Below are 15,061 nucleotides of genomic sequence, written 5' to 3'. Positions count from 1 at the left end.
TTTTTTCTAATTATGGATTCAATCTTGAACTACACATCTTGAAAGTAAATTATCATTGCTGAGATTGTTTTAAATCGGTTCAAAAGCTTTTAAAACATCAGGATGTGAGGGAGAATAATCTTGAGTATAAGTATCGAGCTCTCCACTTGCGTCAACGCGCTGGTAAGAGTCCAATAACTCAAAAAGTAATCATCGGATCAACTTGAAATTTTCAGAGAACATTGTCAAGATATTACACTTAATGAAAATGCAAAAAAATAAAAATCGATTTTTCAAAAATTCCAAGTACCCCTAACCCCTTAAATGTTTTCTCGTGTAGGATGCTCTCGATGTGCAAATGTCGTGCGACGAGTAAATTTGTTACTCCACGCACAATCGAAAAAAATGACTTTGACATGTAAATGGCTTTTATATTATTTGTTTTGGCGTATAATTTACATATTATACCTTCGTGGGACATTAAAACGGATAATATTAACATTTTATTACTTTGTTGATCTACTTTAGTATAAATCAAGCCAGGAACGAGATCAAAAATTAGTATCAGAAATATTTTGATTCATATTTACACTTATTACAAAAAACACTGTTTTCTCACAATATTTTTTTTATAATTAAATTATGTTTATTCTATAGTATTTCAATACCATAATCTCTAATATGGATTATCTCTCAGTAATATAAACCAGTATATAAAACAATGAGTTTATACATGTGTCCATTTGCTTCCAAATCAAATTCGTTTGGAAAATAAATCTTTTGCTAGTATTCTATAGAAAGAGCTTGCGTCGGTGTTTTTTCTCATGTAATAAAACACATGTACGGCTATCTTACTAAATCCTCTTTATTTTATCGTCCTTTTACTGTTTCTTGCTTATTTTATCAATCCCGTACAAATCAAATAACCTGAATTCGCTACGCTAAACTGGATCTATCTTGTATATAAATATATTTATGTATTATTGAGACAAAAAATGTAATCATTATGAAACATTAAAGTCTAACCACAATAATAAAAAATAATTAATAAATGTAAATATAATTTTAATAAGTTAATAATACATTCAATGCTTATCACGAATACTGATATTTTAGATTTCAAATAGCTTCAAAAATTAAAGTAGTAAAATTTATAGTAAAATTTAAAGTAGTAATTACAAGTATATAAAATAAATGCAATAACAATATGAATAATGCGTTAGATGTAAGTTATTCGATCACATATAGATACACTGCAATATGGAAAAATTGAAGAAAAACCTAAAACAAAATTAAGGTAACTTTTCAGTCGTTATATAAATCATTGTCGTCCTCTTCTGCTTCTTTCATAATTTTTTTAGATTCTTCTACGCACTTTCTCAACTCAAGTATTGATTCTTTGATAAATGTAAAATGACCTTCTTGATCGAATTCTCCTAATGTAATCTAAGGAAAAAAAAATGCTATAGTGACAGCTATATTAAATGGTTTTAATAAACATTCGCAGTATGTTCAATATTAAAATAAAATATATTTCCATATCAACATTGGAATTGCTTTAGATTTGAAACGTTTTCTAAAGTCATCATAATTTTATTAACACTTCAATTTGTTTTTTTTTAAATTTATCAGAATATTATATATATTAAAAGTTGTTTTTATTTATATAGAGTAATTGCTATTTACATAGTTTTGGCAACTCATCAATAAATATAAGAGCAATATAAGAAAGACTTTAATAGTTTTAATTTTTTCAGGTATTATGAATAGATGACCTAACTAGGTGCAAGTGGCCTTCTGAATGAAGGTAAGTTACATGAACTGCAAAATGCATGTAAATAATTTTTTATGCAAAAAGAAGTGATATTTACCTATGTAATCATAACAAACTAATTGTGGCTATAAGTTATCATTTATAATTACCGGCAACTGTCGTCTAACAGCAAGTTGTTGATATAGATCCCAAGAGCTGAATCTGACACAAAATATTTCAGCAAGTTTATCATAAGCCATGTTTGAAATTTTTACAATAGCTGATTCCCAATGATTTTTAAAACGAGTCACTTCTCCATGTCTCTCGTCCTTCATACGCAATTCGTATTTCATCTGGCCGATCAAGGCGTTTTTTTCGGCTTGAATGCGAGAGACGCTTTCCACGGTCTTATTTAATGCTAACATGTTCTGAAAAATACAGAAATAGAATTATAAATGATATGGAAAAATTTTAGGGGTGTATGTTCATCTCTTGTTCCTTAAAATATTTTAATTTGAATGAAAACAAGTGATGGTTTCGAAACGTTTGTGACTTTTAAAAGGGCTGGACACAAAAGACCAATTTGACTTACAGTTGACAGTGTATTGCAATTGGGTAAAATATTTTATGGCATCGTATTTGCAGAGTTTAAAACTGAATTATTCTTGTAAACATTTTTCAAATGTATCTTTTATTATCAGAAACCTAGTTAGCAAAATCTCTTACCTCGTTTAACCTCTCTGAGATGACTTGTCTGGCGCTCATCAACGCTTCATATCTCTTAACGACACTATAGATGCTCGTTAGGTATGGAGATTCTTCAGCACATTTATCCAGAAATGTTTCGTACATTTTATACTTACTTATCATATTAACTAAACTATTTTTAATGTTCATGTATCCTGAGTACTAGATAAAAAAAATAATATTCATTAGCCATTAGCCAGAATTTACTAAACTATGTTGCCTATATTCGGAGAACTGGATAGAAGGATAAAATTACTGACTAATCATTAGCCTCAATTATAAAGTTAAATGATAGTGTGTTACGCACTCTCAATGTATATTATAAACATAGGTAAACAAGTATTCTGATCTGATTATAGATCAGGATCATTTATTACATTTTAAAATTAATCGTTTTGATCAAGTTCATTCTAACTTTAGATGTGATGAAAGTAAAGTATACAAAGCTAATTAAATATACTGTTTTACTATAAATCAGCTAAATTACATACAAATTCTTATTATCGATTTTATTATGGTTACCTGTTCACTCAATTCATTGATTTCACTTTTCAAATGATTGTTTATAACTCTTGATTCTGCTATCTTTCTCTCAGCACGTTGGCGTTTATCAGCATTTTCTCTTATAAATCGATTAAATTTTATGAAGTTCCTTCCTAAATCTTTTTCTTGTGCTACTAATTTATCCTACAATGAATAGAAATACTAATTTTTACACGAAATATCTCAATTAAAAAATTGTTAGTTACTTTTAAGCGATTCACTTCAAATTTCTAATGCAATGAATTTAAAATTAAGGGACCGATTCTGCCGCAAACCAGAAAAATGTTATGGCAAGGCAATGTTATGAAGAACTTTTCTTACAGAATATTAACAAAAGCCATGTTGTTGGTGTGCAGTCAGGCATATTTCTCTGGTTGTCAGATAGAAAACCTAACTTAGAAACCGCACAAATGTCAAACGATCTTATATAACAGGGTCTGTCTGACTCAGCTCCAGAACATACCAGTGACATTGTAGTTCATGTGTAGATCGCCTGAATGGACAGCAAATATATGATATTTTGACAGTATTCACTATGATTCAGTTGCATAATTTATGCGTAGGAATTTGGAACGTAACATGGCCTTGCTATAACATTTTTCAGTTATGCGGCTGAATCGGTCCCTCAATGTGCATCTTGCTTGCTTTTAAAGGCATCTTCTCGTTGTAAGGGTGCTTTAACTTAATAAAAACAAAAAATAAAAAATGAAATTTGTCTTTTTCTTGTTGTTAATTTGAAAATAAATGTCAGTTTCTAAAAGAAATATTTCAAAAATATAGAAAGCATTTTAATGAACACTTATGCAATTGTAGTGAATATAATATATTTATTATATTAGGTTGGAAATTAAGTAAATACAGTTCATTCCTTAAATGCTCATGTAAACGGGCAGTTTAGATGTCCATCAGAAAAAAGTTTTTTGATCCGTTTATTAAAATATGGAAAATCAAATCGGAATTTTTTGCCACACTTTGCTTTTTTTTTCAAAGGTAAAGAGGCATCTTAAATTCACAAAAATTTATGAGGTGTTCATTGTGACAAAGCCCGAAAAAAACGGCATTGTCCAAATTGGTTCGCAAAAGTTTATTCTGGTAATTTTTTACTCAAAAATAAAACACTGACTCTGGTCGTTCAAAGGAATTGCGTACTTTGAGCTTTTAAAACCAACGGAATTATCAATTCTGGTGTCTACATTAAACAATTGATAAAATTAAACAATGTAATTGATATCACACAACTTTCGTCATTTGGCATAAATTATGGGAGTCCATCTTCTGATTACTTCTTGTTTAGATCTTCGCAAAATTCCTTGTTGGTAAATAATTCAATAATTATGATGGTGTTGCTAATAAAAATCAGAAGTTTTATGAAAGTGAGAAATGATTAATATACAATATATTACAGATTTTTAATACAAATTTATTTTGTATTAAACATCTGCATTTACTTAGTTGCCAACCTGATATATAAAATATAGTTTCTCCACATAGATTTGCTTTATACCGCATTTTATGCAATCGCTTGTTCTACATAATCCTAAAAAACATTGATATTGTCTATCTATATCTATTTCCCTTACTATTTGGACTTGGAGGACAGCTCGCGCTTTGACGCCAGCTTTTCGCACATCCTGCAAGTTCTTTTTGGCCTGATACAGTTCCCTCCGCGTGATTGCCGCTCGGAGCGCCGGTTCCGTCCTGCCTTCGTCCCACCGAGGAAATCGACGGGGTAAACGATTGATCTGCTGCGCCTCTATGTAATCACCTACGTCTTTGTGAGGCAAACTCTCTAATGGCATTCTATTAATTTAACAAAATAATTGAATTAATTGATTTAAATATTGATTTATATCATGTTATGTTAATTGAGCACCTTTTTAATGAAACACATTTTATGCTTTTCTGCTCCAGAATGTCTTTACCCATTTTGAGTAATGGGTGAATTATATGATAACACTTCTTATAAAAATTATTTGTATTATTTACAATGGCTATTGAAATTGATTATAAAAGTATATATGAAAATATATTAGTATCGAAAATGTAAGATATTTTTATTATAAAAACAAATGATAATTTGAGATAGATGTATTAAAGTCACTTTGAACATACAATATTTCAAATATAAGCCTCAGCTTAAAATCTTATTTTTTTAAAGATACTTTTAGTTTATTAGCGTAAATGGATTTATACAAATAACTCATCAGTATTATTCAAACAAGCAAAGTAACAATTGTCAATTTTATAATATTATAACATTAACTAGTGGGGTGTATGGCATCGTGTCTTAAGGCAAATTGCGGGAACTTCCCGTACCGTAACGATAGATTATTATAAATAAATACTGTAACATTGTCTAATATTTATAAAAATTATATAAACTGAATTGCAATGTTGAAATTATTTGTTTAAAGTATATTAGAACTTTAGTCAGAATTAAAATTAAAATTTGAATTATTTTCGATACATAAAAAAAAAATTTTTTTTGAAAAAAAAATTGAAAAAAAAAATTTTGAAACAATTTTTTTCTTCCAAAATTAATGATTTTGTTAAGACAAGCAGAAAGTTCTTTGAATCATTCAAATCGGACGCTTAGTTCTCTCAAAAACTGCCATTTTTTACACATTTAGCTCCGTATCTTCGAAATGGCTGGGCCTGCCTTTGCCAAAAACTAACAAACACTTCTCCCAATTATTATAAATTGAATGTTTTTTAGATCATTCAAATCGGATGTTCCGTTCTCTCAAAATCTCGATTTTTATTTTTTGCACACTTTGCTCTTTATCTCCGTAACGGCTAGACCTGCCTTTGCCAAAAACTAATCAACTCATCTCCCTATCAATAGGAATCGAATGTTTTTTAAACCATTCAAATCGTTTGATCCTTGCGCCCGAAATCGTGACTGGAAATTTGTATCCATACATACATTATCACACACACACATCCATTTTTTCTGAGGTATGCCAAAATGTTCAGAAACCTTCAAAACGTCAAGAAATGTAAAAAATTTCAATTTCGATTTTCGGTCCATTACAATAACTTACCCTACGGGAAGTTAATAAAAAAGACCAAAGTAACAATGGAATTGCTAAAACCAATAATTATGCTTTGAGAGCAAATATAAGCCTTTACATATAATGTTTGTATCATGTTCCTCTAGTTTACACAACCGGAACAACTATCTGCTACCATATAGTTACTGGTAGCTCTAGATGAGTTGTTCCCGTCCGAAGTTACATAGATTCTGATATGAGGAAGTGAGGTATGAGGAAGTGAGGTATGAGGTATGATCCGTGAGATATATCACGTGCCAAATCCCGCGTAAATGAATGACGAAGAGAATGAGAAATGCGATTAATACCACGATATTGTGGAGTTAGGTTACGCGTGTAGTGTGCGTTAAGAAACACGGCTGAAGGTGAAGGTGCTCTCGCTACAAAGTACCAGATTAGAGACGAATCTATCAACTTAACTGGGACGGGACAAAAACTCAACTCGAGATGGTGGAAACACTAGATACTTGGTTTAAGCACACGAACCGTTATGATCGCTATCTTGTAAATATATATTTTATATGTACTAGAGATGCGCTTCAGGGAGGAGTTATATCCGGTTAACAACTCCACGACTCCGACAACTTTGAAACCGAAATACTCGACACAAATGTGTTCTATAGTGCATTGTGTATGCATCTAAGGATTTGTCAAATTCCATTTAATTTTTTGAAATGAAAATTTATAATAAAATAAAATTAAAAAAATATCAATAAATAATTTTTCTAAAAAAATCACAAATAAATGACGAGTTGTAAAATTATTCGGTCGACCACGTGATCGACTCAATGACTCGTAATTTTAACAGTGTTGACCAAAGTAAAAACGCAAAACTTGAGAATCAAAACTCTAAAGTATTGTTATTTCAGGCTATGGAAAAACCAGATTAAATGTATTTTGTTTCGTGTATTTTTCGGCATGTATATTCCTGATTGCCGTCATTCACGACCAAAGATTGTCGTATTTAGAAATATGACCCTTACTATTCAATAAATTATACATTGGAGCTATCCACACTTGATCACAATTTTATTGTTCTGTATCTTTGAAGTAATATTTTTGTATTTTCTGGAAAAAACGTATACGCAAAAGGTCATAAAACTGCCTGTGAGACGAGAAAGCAACAGCTTCCTTCGCAAAGCAAAAACGCAGTAACAGATTTAGTACCAGTTTAGGAAAGTAGGATATGACAAATCCGGTGAGACAACTCCACTCGGATTCACTCCGAGGGAGGAGTTGTATCGGAGTGACAACTCCGGAGTGCGTTACCCATCTCTAATTATGTAGCTATTAGAGTTATGTAACTCCGAAGATACAAATCTTCCCTCGGAGTGAATCCAAGCGGAGTTGTATCGGAGATTTGGTCATATCCGACTTTCCTAAACAGGTACATATGCTTAAGATTTTTTACTGATGCAATTTTGCTTCGGAAGAAACGGTCGCTTTCTCATCTCACAGACAATTTTAGGACTTTCTAGGTTAAAACGACACAAAATAATGCTTACTGCTATATAGTAAGATTGCTTTTTCATTATATGATTGTATAAAAATGCTAAACATACATATGAAAACATATTAAGTCAAGTATTAGTCAATTCAAAAGAATAGCTGAACATATTTTTCTCTAATTAAAAGAATAGCTCTCATTCAACTTCCGCGTCGGTGATATATGTCGCTCATTTAATTGTTTGCGTATTTCAAAACGATACAGGAATTTAATAAATGAGTTTGATAGAAAAACAAATATATTTCTCCATTATTTATTGGTTCACTGTTTTATAATTATTTACAATGGATATTGAAGCCGCAGTAGAGAATTAATTATCCAAGCGTTCTATATGCACAATTTAGTGCGTGCATTTGAAAAGGTTGACATAAAATAACGAGATATAAAAGAATTTTTATGCGTTTGACATATTTCACATCTGTACTATTTCATGACGGATAAGTTACATATACAATTTATGAAAATAAGTATTATGCCAATAACAAATATACTTCTCATTTCAGAGTTCAAAATTTAAACATCCACTTAGGATTTTTTTGGCTGCGCTATTATTACTTCACACTTTTTATAATTAAACTTCTTTTCATATGCCTATAATATTTTAAAGTGTTTGGTTTGACTATCAACATGCAAAATTTCATCAAAATCCCAGAAGAGTAAACCTGAGGTTTCCCTTGTTAGATAAAATGTTTATAATCTTTAAATCATTAAGGCAAATTTACACTATTATATTTATAATACTAACTCTAAAATTTTCAACACCGGGTTAAAGGCCTATTGATTTATTATTTATTATTCAAATTTAATATTCAAGCAAATGGTTTTTAGCGAATATCTCGCTAAATATTATTTAATAAATTAATATATATTATATTATTTAGGTAATAGAAAAATGCTTATTTATCATAAGCTATTTTTATGATAGGTGATCCCCTCTTTTAATAACTAAAAGCTAATAGTATTCTAATAATTAATTTTTGATAATAGTACAATTTAGATAAATAAAATTCAGTACTAGTGGATTTGTACATTAAATACAAAGTTATATAATCCTAGTAACAAACTTCTAATTCAATACCATTTGGTATTGAGATTTAATTAAAATACAAAGTACTAGTGCAGAATTACTAGACACAACTTAGTTTCACGATCCCATCTAGAGTTTGTATTGACTATATGCTCATCTTGTAAAATGTCTAATATTCAACATGAAATTGCGCAATATCGTGTTCAAGGCATTTATTAGGTTCATTTTGTTATCATTATGGAAAATACTATGTGCATCGAGGAAATGAAATCATTAAAGCAATTTTTACACGCGTTTATTTAGTTAAACATGGACACAAATGGTGTTATAAAAGATATCATTTCTATGATAGCTGTTGCTGATCTTTAATAATGTCTTTGGTTTCTGGAAATAATTTTTTGTATATTGAAGATCGTATTTTATATAATAAATATTTTATTGAAGTTTCTAAATAAGAGAGATATTTACAAAAAAAATTATACATCTAGCATAATTTCATACTTGGGGGGCGTACATTAATCACGTGAGGTTTTTAGGGGGAGGGGGGGTTAGACAAAAAATCGCAAAAAATCACGTGGGGGAAGGAAGGGTATAGTAAGATATCACGTGTATTTATTTTTTAATTGATTTTTTTTTTCAAAAGTTACAGTTTTTTCACGAAACTAAAAAATACACGTGATGTTTGGCATGGGGGGGGGGTAAATTTTGAATATCACCATGTATCAACAAGGGGGAGAGTGTGTCCACAAATCCTCAAAAATTCGCTCACGTGATTAATGAACGCCCCCTTGGTTAAAAATCACTGTGTTTAGCCTTACCAAGATTTTTTTTTAAGAATAATAGTATAAGATACAAATTTTTATATGCCTCTGAGGTAGTATTTACTATTTTCTATTTAGCCACATAGGATTTCCTTGATCATAAATTTACAGATATACGAGTATATATACTCTCTTGGTAATATTTTCGATAAATATTTGAATGATAGCGTAATTCACTGTCAGGAATAAGAGATATGCGTAGTCATGTTGGCGGTCGTATGAAGAATGGTCCTAATTTAATTGATTGGAGCTCTTGAAAATAAATGACAGTCATCTTATCCTTATGGCATCTTATAATTCACTGCGCAAAAGTGAATGTGTATCAAGGAAATTGACGACGTTGTTTTAACCAAGAAGAAGTAACATTGTTTACGTACTATATAGAGAAATTTTTTATCCAAAATAAAAACTACTACTTTAACATGTTATGAAGAACTATTTGCCATCTATATTGTCGATTTATTTTTGTGTTTTTGTCTTCACACTTTTTTTAAATTTTTATTTATTTTTTTTTCAATTTTTTTTTTTTTTTTGTTTATTGGCCTCGCTTACTCGAGTATTTAGTCACCTTCAACATATTTCAATTACAATATAATCTTCAGATTCATACTATTTTCCTTATATAAATCCTATTCTTTCTATTTTATATTCACACTTATTGTAAGTCACACTTATTGTAGTCTTCACACTTATTGTAAGCTTTTCTTGCGTGCAGATCATTTTTCAAATTTTCAATTAATTATTATAATTAAACCACTTTTCTAAGACTTCTTATATTTTAAAGGGATTTTTTTACTATCATCTCTATCATCATCAAAAGGTTCATCAATATATGTAAATAGAAAGCTTGAGGTTGTCCTTGTTAGTGAGAATTTCTTATTGTTAGTATAATTCTTGTAATTTTGATTCTAAATATTGTTTTGTGTTTTGTATTGTTCTAGGCGTATTATAATTGATATGTGCTGTTTATTATTTAAAATTATTGCAATACTTGTCATTAAAAAGTAACTAAAACTCAATATTAATTTCAATACTTATCACTAAAAAGTAAAATACTATTTTACCTTTGCGTTAATTTTCAAGTTATTTTGATCTATCAGATTTAATTATATATAATTAAGATTTTGTTATATCTGTGATTACAAGCAAATTACATCGATTAATGCAATTAATGTTGCAGAGTCAAGAAGTTTTTGTAAAAATATGTTTTAATTTTGTCAACAGCCAATAAAAAAATATTTCTTTCTATTTTTATCAAGGTTTTGTGCTTTTATCGGATTTGGCAAGTTTACAAACTATTTATGTAGTTAAACATGAAATTTAGTGTGTTCCTATAATAAAAATAAATAAAAAAATGATTATTATTATAAATAAATAATTTTCAAAAATAAAAAATATCCTTCGAGCCGGATTTGAACCAGCGACCTATGGATCTCTGTGCGAAATACCTCTACAGTCCACCGCTCTACCAACTGAGCTATCGAAGGCTTGTATGATTGGGAACAAAAACGTCATGATAAGCCTCACACGAGTTCTAAACAGATTATATCTGATCTTTAACATTTTTATTAAGAGAAAATAATCATCAAAGCTTTGATAAATAAATAATTAAATCAAAATTATATGCTTTAATAATTCATTTTTCAAACCATATTAATTTTACATCTGAATTTGTAGTCTCGTCACTTTTTATAAATACTGGCAAAAATCAGTTTATGTAAGTACTCACTTGCTCTTTTTTGTATTTTCAAAATAGGGTAATCAATATTTTTTTATTACAAATTGTTACCTAGAGATTTTTTTATAAAAAGTAGAAAGTAGCCTCGTTGTGATTTTATTAATTATGATGAATAAGGGTTTCATTTAACCCTTTGCACTCGCACATTGCAACCGTAAAAGTATTATGTCGCCGGTGCGGCATATACTGAATTCAAATCATATTTTCATGGTAAATAAAGAGAAAATGATTATTGTAGTCATAATAAATATAATTAGCCATTTGAATTGTAAAAAAATTATTAAATATATATTTGATATATATTTAAATATATATTTGATAGATCATGGCATAAGTTTAGCGTAGCAACTCTATAAAATTTTGATGAAAGGGCGTGATTTGAAAGCTTTTATACACCCGGATAATTATTTGTTTTGAATCAAAATTATCAATTACAGTATTTTTCTTACCATAGACTTTCAGCTCAATTTGCTTGTAACATGAGTGCAACGCTTTAAGCAATAAAGTTAGACGATTTTTTTACATTCTACTTGCTTGTATTGTAAAATATAAAATGTATAGTAAGTAAAAAATAGTAAAATTTTTTTCGTCATTCTTTAATACATCAAAACTTTAAACTCGTACACTTATAGATCTATATGCAATCTGAGCGAAAACAATTTTTACATAAAACAACACAAATAAATTATTACTTTTGCCTCTTGCATTTTTGATCAGGCTTATTTTCGGGTTTTCGGAGATTTTTGACTATATAACATTGAGTCATTGAAATAACACTTTTTGGATTTTATTTAGTGCTATTTGATGCATATTTAAGATTTTGTTCCAATGGCTTATAAACCCTAGATAATTGACAATGCATAAAGAAACTTTAGAAAAAAGTCGATTATGATTATAGCAGGTAGAACAGGTTTGATACGAAACCCATAAAAAAGTCTCTCTATCAATAGGAATCCAATGAATCATGCAAATCGGTTAATACGTGCACCCAAATTCGTGGAGAAAAAATTGTATCCAAACATAAACACGCACACACATATATACATACACGCACACACATACATATATACACGCACGCACACACACACTCTCTCTCTCTCTCTCTTTCTCTCTTTCTTTCTCTCACACACACACATCCTTTTTAACAATGAGGTGTGCTAAAATGTTCAGAAGGCATTAAAACATGAAGATATTTAAACATTTTCAGTTTCGATTTTTTTGAGACTACTTTAACTTACCCTACGGAAGTAAAAAAAGTATTGATTAAAAATAACAGTGCATTTGAAAAAGTTTTAAAAGGCAGCATGTATTTCCCAATATTTACCTCAAAACAATTTGATTTTTGATACTAAGAATTGATGACAAAATTCGTCTCTGCATTACCATTTGTCCCATTTCTTCCAATTATAAATTCTGGGCGAAATGCCTGAAAATACCAGTGCGCTTGCAAAATTTTAAAATGCATCGTGTATTGCCGAATACTTAGCTCAATAGCTTTTGCTATTATAGCATTTCCTTACATTGCGAGGCGTACATTATCCATTAATGATCCGAGTTAATGCACACTTCGTGTTTTGCTGTTTTTCTTTCCTCGCCGCGTTATTGCGAACAATCGGTCGGTTACAGAAATACAGAGTTTCGCTCCGATATCGCATCACTTTTGGAACAATAGCCGTGCATAAAAAGTTTAATTCAATAGAACGTGCACAAGAAAATTTACCTTAGGTAGATTACTATCTGGATACAGGAATAATGCAAATGGAATCAAATTATTTCTAATATATGTGTTATAAGAAAATGCAGTCAACCATGGAAAACTGGTGGTGAAAATGTATTTACACATATCTGCAGTCTAAAGGAACATTTTTAACCAGTTAATTGTGGCACGTTCTATGAACTGTGCACAAAGTTTTGTCGTCAGAATCGAAATGAAATTTTGTTTTTGGTATGCCACACACTACTTTTATATACAAATTTGTAAAAGTAAGGTACATTTTAAGTTTCCTTCCGTTTATTGAAAATTGCAAAATCTGGTTAATTTTTATAAATACTTTATAAGAACATTGATAGGTAGGGTATATGTTATATATTTTATCACGTTATATTATTAAACTTCAACACATCAGTTTCGGCGGTCGTTCAAAACATGCACCTATATTCATTTTAATTATTTTCCATCGATTATTTCACCGCGGTGCACCTGTTATGCCTGATTGATTTTCCAGGTCGAGCACAGCGTGCTCATTAGGCAATCCATCACCACCGTGTTTTGCTGCCCGCTGTGCTCACTTCTGTAAACAATAAAGTTTTTTGACAATGTGAATGCAGATTAAAAGTAAACATACAATGTTATTGGGTCACGTCAGCAAATGATAATAAGATTAATGATGCATCTTTTTCTTAACTCTGTTTTATTTAGCAATCAGAAATACATAAGAATTCCTATAAGCTAAATTGACAATATTTGAGAGCGATGTCTAAGAAGAGATCCAATGAGATCTTCTTAGTTTAACAATTAAAAAGATAATGATATATTAAAACTAATCTAAGACTAAATCTAAAGGTCATTGACGTTTTTATCTTCTTACGCCAAATGGTTGTAAAATGTCGCCTATTGATGGGTGTGAATGTGATTCCAGTTTATCTTTGTATTTTTCCTTAAATGCTTTGAACGTTAATTGCACCGTTTCCATGTTGAAATAGCTGTGAATGGTTTCATTTGTAACGTATCACGGAGAATTGAGTATTGTACGTAAAATTTTTGACTGAGTTCTCTGCATTATAGCTATATTTGATTTGTAAGCACATCCCCAGAGCTCAATTCCGTAGGTCCAGATTGGTTTAATGATTGATTTATATAGCAGCAACTTATTTTCAACAAAGAGCTTAGACTTTTTACGCAGGAGCCCATCAAATTCTTTCATTTTGATCATTATTTGCTGCTTTTTGGTTTTTATGTGGCTTTTCCAAGTAAGTCTGCTGTCTAAAAATGATGCATTTTAACCGAGGAATAAGTTAGACTGTATGAAACGTTAACTTCATCTAGGTAAAATTTCTTTAGATTATAAATATCGCTGAATTTATATTGTAAATCGACGGACCTACTTCTTTCAACAGAGTTTTGCTACAGTACATATCGTAGTAGTAAATAAATCTCTATGAATATAGACTATAGATATTATACGCATTGACATCTACTTATTGGTCGAAACTGCATTTTCCATAAACCACTATGCAGTTATCCTAACTCATTCATCTTTCCTCCCCAGTCTATGTAATTTTTTATTCGAATTTAGACATGAATGAGCTTCAGCTTCAACTTTAACATGTGCGTGCGTCACAAAAATCTTCTGCAGCACATACTGGCGCAGCATTAGTATGCGTCGCGCAAGGTTTCCCTCGAAACGAAGCGTGGATAAATGTAAACTTTTCGTCTGTCAAATAACATTTAATGCAAATAGAATTTTCGTAAGTTATTTCTGTTCAGACAGTCTGTTTCTGACGGTAAGAGAATCGTAGTAGTGTTCACGAATTATCGGTAATAGTCACTTTTGATGAAAATGTAAGGGAATTGACATTGTATTATTTTATCGGCAGATTGAAAAGAGTTTGATTGATGAGACGCAATCATAATGTACATATTTCATATTAGAAGCAAAAAAAAATCACAAATGCACTTTGTGGTTTTTACTTTAAGAGTCTTTTCTGAAAAAATCACCGAAGAGACCTAAATTGTACATTTTTTCTTTAACTTTGATAGTACTATTATTCACCCTCTGTGTCGATTCAGCCAAATCTTTTACTTCGCGATCATACTATAGTTATACTTTTTATATCTAACTTCTTTTCAGTATTCACAAACTCAAATAGGAAGTCCCTACTTTGTTATACAA

At 30.1% G+C, this 15,061-nt stretch overlaps 1 protein-coding gene and 1 non-coding gene across 2 annotated transcripts; both read right to left on the bottom strand.

Annotated features, from left to right (window-relative positions):
• Nucleotides 1-1,284: 1,284 nt before the first annotated feature.
• On the bottom strand, nt 1,285-4,948 carry LOC113370839. Its single transcript, XM_026611523.1, has 5 exons — nt 4,896-4,948; nt 4,603-4,822; nt 3,002-3,166; nt 1,903-2,160; nt 1,285-1,425 (listed from the first exon to the last, which is right to left on the bottom strand). The coding sequence occupies exons 1-5, from the start codon at nt 4,946-4,948 to the stop codon at nt 1,285-1,287; spliced, it is 837 nt and encodes a 278-aa protein (XP_026467308.1).
• Nucleotides 4,949-10,827: 5,879 nt separating this feature from the next.
• Trnay-gua lies at nt 10,828-10,917 on the bottom strand. The gene is given in 2 exon segments: nt 10,828-10,863; nt 10,881-10,917. It is a non-coding gene; the product is annotated as a tRNA-Tyr (tRNA).
• Between the last annotated feature and the right edge of the window lie 4,144 nt (nt 10,918-15,061).

Source organism: Ctenocephalides felis, unplaced genomic scaffold (genome assembly GCF_003426905.1).
Source record: "Ctenocephalides felis isolate EL2017-DRISC unplaced genomic scaffold, ASM342690v1 CF-g0.4_SCAFFOLD_01492, whole genome shotgun sequence".
NCBI lineage: Eukaryota > Metazoa > Arthropoda > Insecta > Siphonaptera > Pulicidae > Ctenocephalides > Ctenocephalides felis.
This window is presented reverse-complemented; position numbering and strand designations above follow the sequence as displayed.